This window comes from Dermacentor andersoni, chromosome 8, assembly GCF_023375885.2.
Source record: "Dermacentor andersoni chromosome 8, qqDerAnde1_hic_scaffold, whole genome shotgun sequence".
Lineage (NCBI taxonomy): Eukaryota > Metazoa > Arthropoda > Arachnida > Ixodida > Ixodidae > Dermacentor > Dermacentor andersoni.
The window spans coordinates 133,777,909-133,792,921 of NC_092821.1; the positions used below are offsets into that span (position 1 = coordinate 133,777,909).

Consider the following 15,013-nt stretch of genomic DNA (forward strand, 5'->3'; position numbering starts at 1 on the left):
TGAAAAGGGAAAGCAACGTTTTATTTACATGGCGCGCGGAGATAAAATACTTAATAAAAATCTTCGTCGGCTGCGGTTTCTTGGACGGCTGCCTTTTTGTTCTTGATGTGGTCTTGCTTGTTGTACAAGTCTGCAACCTGCAACAATAAGAGCCGTGTTGGCATGATGGAGTTTGCAAATTTTTGTGTCTTAACAGGAACAAATATTTCTTTGTCCCTGCCAGTAATTTAAAAAGCTACCAATTGCTTCTCATATTGGCTCAGAACCCACATACTGCTTGGGTAGCAACCAGGCCCTCTTACAACAAAAACATAATATAGAAACAGCCATACATTTCTGGCCAAGTTGCAAGGCGTTTGAAACAGTCAGAAGAAGGCAACTACTTCATCTGCTAATCCTAATACACATGACACTAGACCATTGAGCCAAAGGAAAATATTTGCAACTCGGCAAGAACTGCCCAAACGTCGACACAATTGGGAGTCTGAAGTAACGAATTTTCCAGAAAACTTCTTTACAATTATTAGCCCCTTCACTGTGACATTGGTCATGACAGTTATTTGCTGATGCTTACAAATTGTGCGGAAGAAAACAGTGCTACGCATGCTTAGGAGTCTCCTAGCATTGCATAACAAGGAATGTAGCAAGCTATCAGTAACATAGGTACGTAGAAACTAAGATATACAGATATATAAATTATTATGCCAGCACTGATTGCAGCTCAGTTCCGGTATATGAAGATCTGGAAAATATGTTTTTTTGTCAATAGAATTTCTGTTGCACAAAATCAGCGCTTTTTCTTCCTCTGAAGCTAATGAATCAGTGACATTAATTTGTACTGAACATCAATGATGAGTTTTTCAGTTTAATACTGGACCTGTGGTTTGCAACAATTGTTTATTTACTGCATAAAAAGTTTTGCTTTCAAGTTTTTTCTCCAAAATGCAGGAGGTCTGTCACAACATTACAGCAGGTGGGTTATCATAAGACCAAGGTGCACGACAAACGAAATGACCGTGTATCACATGACTCGATACCCACTCCTGCGCATATACCTGCGCCGATGGTAAAAAGTAGCCGCTGTCCATGCAGTTTTATTGTCAGGTTCGGTGCGTGATTTGCGACCTGTCAATGATTCTGAAATTTAGATGGTCGCACCAAGCTCGCACCAAATCCTAACTTTGGTCACAGACACCCGTTGGAACAGTGCCGATTAGGCCTATTGGCCTAGGCAGTGCCATATTCAACACAAATTTCCCGCCGGCCAATGCTGTAACGGGCTGCAAGCCGTCGCAGAATGCTTGCTGCTGGTATGTTCGTACGGGTGGTTCATCAGCTGTGCTCGGTCTCGAGATCATGGGTGCAGGTTAGATTGATGGCTGTTGAAGCGGTGCAAAGTTCATCACCGCATATTCAACACGATCCGAGTGTTTATCGGCAGCTAATCGGCCCGATCTTGCCACATGCTTTTGCACTTTACCAAATACACTCTGCTGCTGTTGCCGCACCCTCTGTCCGCATCATGTTATCATTTCGATCGGTCCTGCTGACCCGGATGGACCTTTTACCTACAGAGGCGGCCCCTACCGACGCGGCGCCATTATGTGAATTGCGGCATTTGGGCGCTGTGTGTGCGATCCCGCATCGGGCCTATGTTGGCGAGCGCTCACAATGACTGAAGTTCGCTACCACGTCAGCCAGGCTAGGCCATCCACGGTGTGCTCAGTGCTCCAGTTGCATAGAAAATGAAGTGAAACGATAGCTTGGGCGGCATCAAGCATGAGGGGCTCCGCAACGTACGCGACACGTAGCACTGCGCATTCAGAAACTGGAATAGTAGATATTCTATTCGGAAATCAAATTATTGAAACGTTCACTATTCAGCTCAGTTCCATGATATTCGAGCATAGGCACACCCCTACTATTTTCCCTTTCATGAAGTTACCTCCACCTTGTGGGAGTGTGCAGAATTGCCAGCCCCATCAGTGTGGCCAACACGATTGGAAATCTAGTGACTATGGCAGGTTAAAATAAATGGGATGATGGCATCTGCAACACACACACACACATGAACAGCTGCACAATGTACCCTTTAAACGCTGTAAAAACAATATACAGTCAACAGCCAATTTTCCGGCCGCCCGATTTTTCGCCAATGCCCGATAATTCGCAGCGCCATCACATACCCCGTAGAGTCAATGCATAAGAATGAATGGACGCAAAAACCATTCACTGTCTGATTTTCTGGACTTTTTGCCATGAACACTGGTCCAAAAAGGCGTTATCAAAGCTACCACCGCCGCCATTTTGATTATCTCGCTTCCTCGAGCCAGCGCTCTAACCCGCAGATCCACTGGCAGCTGTAGCCACCACCGCAGCAACGCTAAGCCTAGCTGCTTCGACGTTCGCTACCAAGCTTCTTGCTGTTCGGTGCTGTGGTTTTCATTAAAACAATTCGCCGCTATTATCAATGACATCAACTCTGCCTTTGTAATTATCACCAATGGATTCGAAGCTCGGAATGCACGGCGCATTGCATAACACCGGTTCCCGAAAGTCAGCTTCGCCTCAATACAGCAATGTTACGCGGTGAAGCAACTATTGCGGTGAAGCATACCAAGAGAGGGAAGGGGTAATTGTCACGGGACACCATATATTTCCCTTAGTTATACACGCGTGCACCCGTCGTCTCCTATCATATTACGAGCACCGATATGCCTAATAAGTGTACTGGCAGGCCTTCAGAGCTGTTTCGGGCGTGCCTGTGGCGATTTGAGCCCTCTGTAGCAGGAAAAAGCATGCATTCATTTTTTCAGACGTTTTCATGGCCCCTAGGGAGTCCAACAAATTGGATGTTGACTGTATTCAGAAACCTCAATCAAGGTAAACGATCAAGTAATTCCACAAATTACCAGTCTCCACAAAAATATTTACTATTTCACGCACCTGTTGGGCAGAAGTGGCATCCTCTGGGTTCTTGTCATCTCGTATCCTGATGAACCGGGGAAATCGCAGAGAAATGCCCTTCTCAGGATCAACCTAAGCAAGGAAAGAACATATCAAGCTGATGTTACCTTTTGTCAAATAGTCTGGGCTACACCAGGAGTGAATCTTATTTCATGTGCATAAAGAAAATGTAGTCAGCTATTCGAGTTCAGTTCTTTGTTTTGATGCCATTAGGCATTCGACGCCCTCGTGAGCCACAGAAAGTGTTTTGAATTCTACCTAAGAGATGGTGCCACAACATTTATTGCGGGCAATGTGGAATGGCTTTCTCGCTGATGATGACGCCGTATTATTTCTAGATATAGTACACTCTGATTATAGATATAGATATAGCACACTCTCAAGGCATGTTTTCAACATTTGATGGTCATACGACAGCTGTTAATCAGATAATAGTGAACATTTGTTGCAACTTCCTTTCACGATTTCGGGTCCATGTGGTTGGCCTACACCGCGAAGTGACAGGGTCCGCCTATTGTGTCACTTGTGAATCATGTGCAGGTGGTTGCCCATTTAGGACTGCTACTTTGCAGGACAAATATACCCACCAGTCCGAGGGCCGCCTTGTGAACGGGTGAGACTGAGAGATCGGCACTTTTGATCTCCCACACCTGACAGGGCTCGAACCAGGCATCAGGAGCAAGGCTGCTGTCAAACCGGTAGTATGACTTGGGCGCCGGGATGACGTGCTCCTTGAAGAAGGCGGAGTGCTGGTCCAGCTGCTCTTCACTAAAACCAGTGCCAATCTAGACAAACACAGGCAACCCGGTCATGTGACATTCGCTACAGTTCTATTACAGCTCTGTGTCATGAGCAAATTGTGGTACCGGTCATCTACCATGCCAAAGCGTTCACAAAAAAAAATTGAACAGAACTGAGCATTCTTACTCTTTTACAATGGACATCATTTAGGATACAATCCTTTCAACGAAACAGTTCGACAACCTTTGCTAAGTTCAAGGCATATTATCTGTAGTAAGAACGTTCTGCACTATAAACCTGTGAATACAGTGTTTTCGTGGATGCATTGAATTTGTACTTCTTTGAAAAAATACCAACTGTTGCAGAAGAGGCAGAAGCCACAAAAAGTGAATGGCTCAAGATTTTTGTGGGTGTTACGTGAAATTTTTGAAACATCCCTTTTTCCCAGAGCAATCATTAACTGTTTCACTGCAGGCAATCCCAGTCATTACTGCTTTGCTTCTTCTCCCTTGCCTGCTAACTAATGTCTACTGGTGCACACATAGGCCCTCTTATTTTTTTCATTTGTGATAACTTCAAAATGTTTAAAAGGTGCCTACATATTTGTCAGAGATGAAAGCCCAGTGAAAAATCTCGTAACGGCAACAGCGCGTACCTTGCAGAGCGTCTGGAACTCCTCGTTATCAGGGTCGTAGCAGCCGAGCAGGAAGCAGCCAAACGTGCCCGTACGCTTCCCCTTGCCATGGTAGCCACCAAGGACCACGGCATCCACGCTGTCACCAACGCCATCTAGGTAGTCCTTCTTCAACTGCGCCCACAGAAAAGCCAGAGGAGGATACATCTCATTCAGGCGCCAACTAATTCTCTCCAATGAAAGTTCAGATTGAACACATTTTCTTTTACCTTAAATATCATTAAGGTAAGCAGAAAGCCGATGGTGAACAAATTTGCAATGCTGAAATTTTTCATAAAGTTTTACTGCATTCGTAAATATGGACTACATCCCTATTTATGAAAAATATATGAAGTGCAGGAATTTAATCGACTCTACAAGCTAATTGTATTTGGAAAACAGCAATCTTCATCAGCAATTTGCCTAGAGAACACCATTAGCGTCAAAGACAACAAAAGAACAAAACATTCGCATAGGAAAGCAAGCATACTAGTGCAGCAGCAAACGTGCAGCTGTGTCTTGTGACTTTCTTCAATACACACTTAGGGCACATTCCGTATTTTTCCGCATATAACCCTCACCCCTAATTACAACAGCCCAGAAAGAAAAGAAAACAACAAGAAAAGCCACGGCTTGTACTGCATAGAATGCTCAAATTTTGCAAGAACAGTCTCCATTTGATGATGCACGATTCGGCCAGTGACTCTGTTATCCACCTCTCCCTGGCGGTACTGATCCTTCAGCTTCTGCTGCGCTGTGTGCAGCTCATCATGTACAAGTTATAGCCTGCCAGCACCACGTGAACTATTAACTAACTACTACTAAACGCAAAATGGTGACCAAGGAAAACGAGAATGGGCAGCCATGAAGGCAGGGAGGTGGATGCTTTGACACGCAGGGGTGGGAAGAGGGTGAGGCTCTCTAGGAGATAAGGAAAATAAATGGCGAAAAACCTTGCCTTGAGTTGTGGCTTCAACGGAGCGCGGCCCGCACCGCCGTGAAGCCACATCACAAGGCAAAATTTGCATGCAGTAAACGTCTGTTATTTCGGCTCCATTTAATTCGATTTTTCGCTTAATTCGATTGCAGCCAAAGGTCCCAACTGGTGCCCACGAATGTTTGTGGACCCAAACTTTCGTTATTTCGATCTTAAATACAGCCCTCGCAGGTTAAGTTGAACTCGACCAGTCAGCCTGCATGTGTCTGAACCATTTGGTGACCACAATACCGACACCTTTAGCGGCAGTGTCTGTATCGGCAGAGCTTAGTGGACAGTGAATGCGTTGAGCACATGTCATCTCTTGTCGATGAATGCATATTTCTGGCTTGCCCTAGCAAGATTTTCCTGCAATAAGCGTAGCTCACAGTGTATGATTACGGTATTTACCTGATTTTAAGACTACCTTTCTTAAAAAGAAAATTTGGCTAAAAATTGCCCGGGCTTTGCAGTCGAACACGCAAAAAAAAAAAAAAATATCTTCGCAACGTTGACATGCTCTGCTGCATAACACGGCCGTATTACGGCAAAGCTGAATTTAAATAGACCATGTGGCGAAGCTCACTTTAGTAAAGTGGTCCGCCAATGTGGAACAATTTTTCTTGCTAAACAATTGGATGCACGCTAGATTTCTACTTTGTTTCAGAGCTTTACTGTCATTTTTACATTAGTTTACTACTTTGGACACATTAAAAAGTGGGCGCGTGTTTGATTCAGGGGCGCATTAAAATCAGAAAAATACTCCCAAATGAATCAGTGGTGTGTTTTGTCATTTTTTCTGCATCTTGTTCAATTCAATCCAATTCTATGAATTTTCTCGGTCGCATCAGGGTCGAATTAACAGAAGTAGACAATACAACCTGCACCTTGACTTCACTGTTTAAGATTTTTCATTTTTGCCATGAGACATACACGCAAAAATACGATTATATTACATTTTTAAGAACAGGTAGAATCAGAAATATCTTGCAAGTATCTCACGCATTCAACAAAAAAAATTATTTAAAAAGATTAGTTCTATTTCATAGGAGCTATCCAAGTGTGTACACACAGCACAAGAAGGGCATACTTAAGTTGACTCCTAGGGTTTTATGTTTGCGTCATGTACAAATAAATCTAACAGTAAGACATCTAGCTGCATGCTCATGCAATACTGGACATGCCCACATGTTAAAAAGACACTAAAAGGAAACACTAAACCCGTTAAGAATGGTTAAAGTATTCTTTCAACAATCTATCGTTTTTATTTCTGCAGTAATAGCTTGATCATTAGAAGAGAAAGTAATGATCAGTGCTGCAATATTTAAACTTTGCGCTGAAAGACCAGCGCCAGTACATCATTGTGGCATCATAGATTTCAAACTACAGTAAACCCTCGCTGTAATGAAATCGTTGGGGAAGGAAACTGACTTCGTTGTAAGAGGTATATTGTTATAACAGAAGAAGCTACAAGAGACTCACAGTAACCTGAGAACACAAAAAACTTCAAATAATGCGACATTTCAAACGATTTTGTTAAAATGAGGGTTTACTGTACTTTTTTTGTATTTGGGCCATTGTGGCTTAGCAGGTAGGGTCTCGAAACCTGACAAGTTCACTCTATGGCTCCTTTAGAATACAATGTAGTCCACATTTATAGACAAGGAATAACTAGGTCTGAGAAGCTGCCATCAAAACCCGTAATGTTACAGAGAGCTGGCATGGGAACTTCAAGACAACAGTTGCATGCAATTTTCGGTTCTGCATCTTTTCTGCCTTATCAAGCCTTCCTCTAGCGGTCAGAGTGGGTATTCTGATACTGCAGAAGAGTGACTTACTTATAGTACAGCTGAAATTATTGTTTTCCAGTTAGCGCCAAACATGCGAAACCAGTGCTCGCAAGAAAATGCTGCGCAAGCGTCTTCACAATACCACGAGCCACGCACCTTGAGCCAGTTGTGGGACCGCTTTGCAATTTCGTACGAAGCCCCAGTGTCCAAAGACTTGACCATGAGACCTTCGCAGCTGCCTGGGAAATGGCAAGCATGCACAGCTGTCACTATGCTCAGAGCACACTAGTACAATTGAAACTTGACAAACAAACATAGAAATAGTTGCTTATAGCATATAACTAAGTAAATTTGGACATTAGTTGGCCATGCTTAGTAGGTGCACATTCAACAAGAACAATAGTGGAAAGGCATGCCAGTCAAACAGGTGCAAGGAGAAACAAACTGAAACACCTTAAATTTTAAATATATTTAAAGAAAGAGAGCGACATATGACAGTGACTGTGCAGCACGTGGCCTTTGCCATCACAGTAATTCTGCAAGTACAGTAAACTTCTGTTAATTCTAATCTAGTCAATTTAATCCATTGGTTAATTTGACCCTGACCGAAGTTCCAGGCCGGAGCCCGTGCACTTCTATAGGCCCAAAATTTCAATCCTAAAATTGGCCTTCAACGGATAATTCAAACTTGCCAACAGTCGACATGCATGCCTAATCCCTATAGTGACTGCAATAGTAATCCCTTTGGTCACAGTACCTGTCTCGGGAGAGCTTAGGGGGACAGTGAATGAGCTGAACACACGTCATCTCCCGTCGAAAATGTCTGTTTCGGTCTACGACATGAATGTGCTGCGGCAAAGCTGACTTTAGGAAAGCGGCTGCCATTGTGCAATGTATATTAGATCCTTGCACACTTGCTAAAATATAGGGTGCATGTTAGATTTCTAATTTGTATAGGTGCATTAATTTCATTTCTAAGTTAGTTTTCCACTTCGGAAACATAGAAAGTGGACGTGCGTTTGATTCGGAAGAGGGGGGGGGGATTAGAGACGGGTAAATACTGCCAAATGATTCAGCAGTGTGCTATGGCGCTTTTCTTTTTTGGCATTTTATTTAGTTCGACCTGCCAAATAATTAGATCAGTTTCTTAAGTCCCGTCAGGGTCGATTTTATGGAGGTAGACTGTATCGAATATTATCGCCCAAAGAATACAGCCCAATGCTAGAGTAGTTATGATGTCATGATTGGTAACTTTCCTTACACTTGCATCTGATAATTTTCTGTTTCTTTACTGAACAATGGCGCCTCAAGAATATTGAAATGCCATCTTCTGAATAAGGTCAGTAAGCTGTTCCATTTGTAAAAATTATTTTGCATGACCAGACGATACTATCCAGCTGAACCCTTAAATTACAGTTGGTTAGTTGAATAAAGTAAAGAATCAAACACTGATACACTGATGTCATGATGCTTAGAACAAATGCACCTATTTCCTGCCTGCACTATGAAGCCCGTAGTCCTTCCAACTTTCCTATTCAAGGTTCAAGGCAGCCTTCAGCAGAAAGTTGTGGCTAGGGGAATTGTGCTTTTTTCACTTGATTACATTAACAAGGTTTAATTGCCATGCTTTTTAATTAGCTAAATTTCAATCCATTTTAATAAGCTAGCAGTTTGTCGCTGCCTGCCAAACGCTGCCAGTCAAGCCCCATGTGGCTTCCACAGGTCCGATTCTTGTCCCTTTGATGCATGCAATAAATGAATGGTTTTCAGGAGTAATTATTTAGTTAATTTTTAACTAGCCAAAAATTGTCTAACACCTTGAAAGCGCCGACACCAGCAAAAATCAAACTTACAGAATCAAACTAATCCCACTGTCACACCTAGCACTTCTGATTGTGATCAAGCCCGATCGGGATAAAATTTCTCCATCACGATTGGCTCCTTTCCACAGCTTACACAAAGGAGCCAATCGAGAGTGAGACAGTCGATCCAGGTCAGGCTTGATCGCAACTGAATGTGCCCGTGTGGCACCCCTACAACACCACAATTGGTCGGCGCTAACTTCTTAACCGCCAAACACGTCAGCAGGTGAAAGAAGGGTCACTGACCTTTGATGGACTCCTGCAGGAACTCCTGAATGTCTTCAACCGTCGACAGGTCGGCCGAGCGCGCCAGCTGGGTCTCACCGGGCACCTCAACGAGGATCTTGCGAAGAAGCTCCCTGCGCTTCCGCAGGGCCTCCTTGACCAGGGACTCACCGTTCAGGTACAGAAGGTCGAAAGCGAAGACGCAGACTTGAACCTTGACCTCCTCTTCTGTTGTCTCCTGCATTCCATTTATAAGCCATCTTTAGCCAACCAAATCTCACAGCTGTAGCAGCCACATAAAGAACTGTACACGACCTTATGCACAAGACTACGTCAGATAGTTGGTTTCTTTACGATTTGCACAAAGGAACCGATCGGACACTCAACTCAGAGGCAAGATAAAGTTATGCTTCTGTTGCAAACAACGCCTGTCTGTAAATTCTACCCCAATAGCAGCAGATAGTTGGCTCTTGTGTGTTTTATGTTGTTCCTTCTGCCCAATTCCTTATCTTACTTCACATAACTTTTATTTTCTGCTTTTGCATGTCCAGGCACCATGATGTGCCTACATTCAACGCAAATTCAACACAAGGTTTTCCTTCACTCTCTAATACAGCGTTTTAGATTAGGTGACGCAAGCCCCCATTTGTGTCCCAAATCAAAAACTTTTTAATACTGTCAAGGTCATGAAACCCAAAATTCAAAAGAAAGCAGTGAATAGAAGGTTGAAGCTTTAGGTTTAGCATAATTTACAATCATCCATGCCTCAAATACATGCACAAAGATCTTAAAACTGCCATGGGTCTCCCGGGAGGAAACATCCCCTTACTGCCCACTTTATAATGGGCAAAAGCTTACCAGCTATGTCAAGGTCAGTTTGCATCAATGTGGTCAAACATCATGCAAATGCTCAAGCGTATAAAAGTTACAGGCACAGATGCACGAACATAAAGGACAAAGCAAGAGATGCTTGGTCGGCGATATCGCTGTGGAATCGTTTTTGCGGTACGAACAACTTGAAGTGATTCACTTTTCCACTCGTACCTTCCGTTTACGAGTGCTCAGGGTCTGGAACGGCAGGATGGTCTGGCTGGGACGGTCCCAGGCAACCGCCTCGCTGTCCAAGATGCAGGTCTTTGTGTCGGGCGAGATCGCCGCTCGGATGCGCGACACAACCTCTGGATATTTGCCCGTGTTGTCCTCCTGGTTGCGGCTGTAGATGCGCACGCTTCCGTCTTCTAAGAGGTGGATCTAATAAGACAATAAGTTTTCCAATACTTCAGCATACTAAACTCGCCATACACTAAAAGCCAACTGTAACAAAGTACAGGGCCACATGAAAAGTCTAGTTTTCTGTGCAGCAGTGTCTGCAAAATTTTATGTTTCAAACATCAGTGGATGTGTCATGAAAAGCTTGCAAAAACAGATGCCTCTGATGTGATAGCTGAAAAAAGAAAATTCAACACTGTCATTAGAACTCGGCCCGCCTAAAATTACACGGAACATGGAACATTCGAGAACCAGTGTCCACCAGAAAATTCAGGTGCAACGTGAAATTAGCACACGCAAGGCTCGGGGCACAACCTCCAAGTTTGTCCAGTGTTCACAGTATATACCAAAAATCTGGAAAGGACATGCATACTGAAATATCCACTAAGCTGGTCTCCTTAGGTGCTACTTAAACGCTGTTAAGAAAATTGGACAATTACGAGCTCTGCAGACTTGCCAAGACTGCTTCGACAGTACGCACTAATTTACAACCAATTCAGCCAAAACGACACTTCACTGCCGTTGGCCATTAAACAGTGACAAGCTAAATGTTATTTTCAGACTGGAATACAACGCAGATGCAGTGCAAGCGAGTAAGCGCTCGCAACGACCCCTCACCTGAGCTCTCTCGCCGTCGTACTTGAACTCGCACGTGAAGGCCGACCCCTCGAAGCGGTTCAGCACCTCTGAGATGGCCTTGGTGGGATGGGCGAGCATTGGCTTCAGAGGGATGCCGGGACTCAGCCGGCAGCGCTTGGGAAGCGAGTCGACACCCTCTTCCAGCAGGGCGTTGATCAGTCGCTCATAGTCTGGACACTCACTGCACAATCGCAAGGCAACAAGGATTCATTTGCACAGTCCATCAAGTCAGCAAGACTGGTCTATTTGATAGATCAGTTGCTTGGTTCGACCTTTTCCATGCGAAAAAGGAGTCAAGTCAGTCCACAAATTTGCACCAAACGTGGATAAACAAATGATTGAATATGACGCGTGGAGTCTCAAATGTGCTCATGGGGCAAGAGAACGACAGCAGGGTAGCGGAAACAAACCAGGCATTTACTGCACCTTCTGTACGAGATTGCTAGCTGAATTGCAATGAATGGAACATGCCGATGGGTGCTGATAGATCGAGGAAGTCCAACTGACCACGACAAGATATCGAGCAGATATGTTCGCCCCATGCCGGACACCAGCACCTAATCATGAGCGTGTGGAGTCACATGAACAATGGCACATTTAACAATCGTGTTCATCCATCCCAGTTGCCCGCTACAAAGCCTTTCGTGGACAGGTCCCACAAAGCATGCCAACAAGTGCGCGACGTGTCCGCATGTGCTGCTGATTACAACAACAAAAAAAAAAAAAAATGCCGGGACCATTGTTCCCTCTACACCTGAGTATCCGTGCTGCCAAGTGGCACTAGCATCTGAACACTAACACCATCTCCCGTACCACTCGGTAACTACACTGACTACTGGTGGCGCACTACTACGCGGGAAGTCAGATTACGGGAGCCACAAGAGCCATGCGGAGAAAACAACCTCAGGGAACATGAGAGAGTCGAGCATCCCCACAGACGAAGTAAATTGAAAAAAATTCTGATCAATATCAGCATGTGCCAAATACATCCTTATAACACATCTCAGATGTAGCGAAGGTATTTTTGTGACCTCGTCATAACAAAGTTGGACCGTACTGCTAATTCCGCCTCGTCAAAATTTGATAAAGGAAAAGGAACTCAAATGAGCTAAGCTCACCAGTAAGCCGTCTTGACAAGCAAAGCCGCTTCCTCAAGCCGCTTCTTGGATGCCTTGGGGTCCCCGTGAGGTGGCGAGAGCGCAGCCGCATGAGCCAGGGCGGTCAGCAGCGACGCCTCGGCCAAGCCAATGCGCAGTTTGCCCCCGAGCGAGCGCACAAGAAACCGGGCCTCGCACTGGCGGCAGGCGACGAGCAGGACTTTGATTATGTCGACTTTCTTCTGCTGCACCTGTTGTTAAAGAACCGAAACAATGCAGTAAGTACTGCTTTCCGAGATCACAGCAGTTGGAAAGCGAGCGCCGAATCGGCACACAAATAGCACAACTTGCGTCCCCGTACGTTACAGTAGGACACAAAACCAAAAACGTGATGTTAGCACCTTACTATTAAAGCTAGCATCACTGCCGCGCTGTCATCACAAGATGCTGATGTACTCGCTTAACTGATAAAGTACTGTATATATACTCACTTAATGAACGCACTCGCACATTGGCCTCAGTAGGATGGGCAAGCATTGGCTTCAGAGGAATGCCGAGACTCAGCCGGCAGTGCTTCGGAAGCAAGTCGACACGTTAAACGCACCCCCAGCTTCGCTCTTGAAAATTTGGATTTTTATTTTCCCTCGCCTAATAATCGCACCCCCAACTTTGCTCCTGTGCAGTCCCACGAGCAAATGGCTGTGCTGAAGCTTTTGGGGGAGACTAGAACCTTTTATTCCCACACACGTGTTTAAAAACAAGCGCACTTTCGATGTCCTTTGCTGAGTTGTAAATATTTAATAACAATGACGCCTGAGGAACACCGAGGTCATGTAAACGAAATTCTACAGCTAACTTATGTAGGCTGCACATCCACGCTACCAGCCGTGGCAGCACACTGGCAAGGGTGGTGGGTTTGATGACCGAGAAGCTGACGGCAAAGCCACAACGAGAGAACAGCAGCAGGCAAGCATGCGGTAAGAACATGCTGCGCATTATCACGCCGCTTGGGACCTGACGGAAAGAGTGGTGACGGCAATAACACCCAGACTGTTCTTTGCGCATGCTTGCCACCAGTGCCAACGCAACGGCACCTTGCAGACTCGAAACAGAAAAACAAAAAACACAACTGGCTTTCTGCAACACCAACCTTGCGCAGTTTATTGGCTTTATACTCTGCTGTAATAGGAGAGACCCCGCACGCACGGATGTGAGGCTGAGCGCAGTGTACAGGAGAGTCCAAGTACTTGGTTGGCACGATTGGGCGTAGTGTCGAATTCATGTGTCTGTTGCTCGCACTGTTGCCTGTTTTTTCGTTTCGCTGTGTATGATCGGCCCCAAGTGGAGTTACATGCCTGCTGGGGGACAGAGCTTATCTGCTCAGCAAACATAAATGCTTATCAAACATCGATAAACTGACATGCCAATGAGCAGGACGGTGGAGGAAAGAGGCGCACGCAGTGCGCTCGTCAAAAACAACTTGTGCCAAAAAGCAGTGCTCTAACGCGATGCTTGCGATAATGGCAAACGGCCTGAAACGTCTTGCGAGCATGAGCTGTTGTGGGACCACAATATCGACGAAGCGGCCAACGACCTGAACGACAGGTCCAGTGGTTCCGATGCGAAGAGAAGTGCAATAGAAGCACTGTTACAGTTTGCAAATAATACATGCATACGTTCACTGCAAGGATAAGTTATCTAATGCCCTTTTCAAATCATTACGCGTCACTTTTCAATCTTTGCCATTTAGAAAAAGTGCCCATAAAGTTTACCCCCACATAACAAGCACACTCCGTAACATTGCTTCCATTATTTTGGGGAAAGAAAAGTGTGTTCATTACGCAAGTACAGTCAACGACTGAATTTTCGGACGCCCAAATTTTCGGACATGCCTGATATTTCGGACGTCTTCGCGGCACCGCCACAAGCCCCATAGAATCAATGTATAAGGACATCTGAAGTTTCGGACGCTCGAAACCCCCGCCGTCCAATTTTCCTGACTTTCTGACGCGACGGAAGGTCTTTGGCTCATCGCGCAGCACCTTTGCACAGGAAATCGACTCGCAGCTGAAGCATATCACCACTTTGAACCACAACTAGCCAAACCTAGCCGTCACACACTGATTTGGTCTGGCCACGCTGGCTCTGTTCATCGCCGTACTTCCGCTTCTGCCTCCGGCGGAGTTTCCGGAGCGGCGCCATTTCATTTGTTTGCGTAGGCCACGTTTTGGCTAGCGTGGTTGGTGTGTGGTTGTGCTGTAGTGTCAAGTGTGCTCTGCAACGCTAGGCCTAGGTGCTTCGACGCTCGTCTGCAAACTCCACTGTTCGCAACTTGAGGATTTCGCTTGCCTTCGATGGCCCCCACTCCGTCTTCGTCGACCTCGCCGATGGCATCGAAGCGCAGAAAGCAGTACCGTCGGTTAACGATGGAGAAGAAAGCCGCCATTATTAAGCAAGTCGTGAGCAGCCCATCGCAGGCTGACGTGAGCAAGGAGTTCGGCATGGAGCAAGGAGTCAGGTTCTGGGGGATTCAGAAGACTCCGATGTTGAAAATGAGGAGCCAATGCCTGCGCCGCCTACAAGCGCCGAGTTGACGCGAGCACTGTTGACTCTTTCATCGGCGTACAGTGCTGACACGACCCTTGCTCAGATCGAGGTGAATATGATCGCATGCAACCGGAACGCCGTCCAAACAACAATCAACAAGTTCTTCAAGCCACTGCAGCAATAATACCGGCTGCCCGACGATGAACATGTACATAATAAACCGGCAG

At 45.4% G+C, this 15,013-nt stretch overlaps 1 protein-coding gene across 1 annotated transcript in view; it reads right to left on the minus strand.

The window, feature by feature from the left end:
* The window catches only part of DNAlig1 (DNA ligase 1), a 28,427-nt gene continuing 13,414 nt past the window's right edge, over window positions 1–15,013 (minus strand). The window contains exons 10-18 of the mRNA XM_055067812.2: window positions 12,261–12,490; window positions 11,122–11,323; window positions 10,279–10,485; window positions 9,256–9,472; window positions 7,304–7,386; window positions 4,364–4,516; window positions 3,555–3,752; window positions 2,947–3,039; window positions 1–137 (exon numbers count right to left, since the gene is read on the minus strand). Coding sequence (XP_054923787.1) covers window positions 51–137; window positions 2,947–3,039; window positions 3,555–3,752; window positions 4,364–4,516; window positions 7,304–7,386; window positions 9,256–9,472; window positions 10,279–10,485; window positions 11,122–11,323; window positions 12,261–12,490 — 1,470 coding nt within the window. The 3' untranslated portion in view covers window positions 1–50. The remainder of the gene's footprint in view (window positions 138–2,946; window positions 3,040–3,554; window positions 3,753–4,363; window positions 4,517–7,303; window positions 7,387–9,255; window positions 9,473–10,278; window positions 10,486–11,121; window positions 11,324–12,260; window positions 12,491–15,013) is intronic.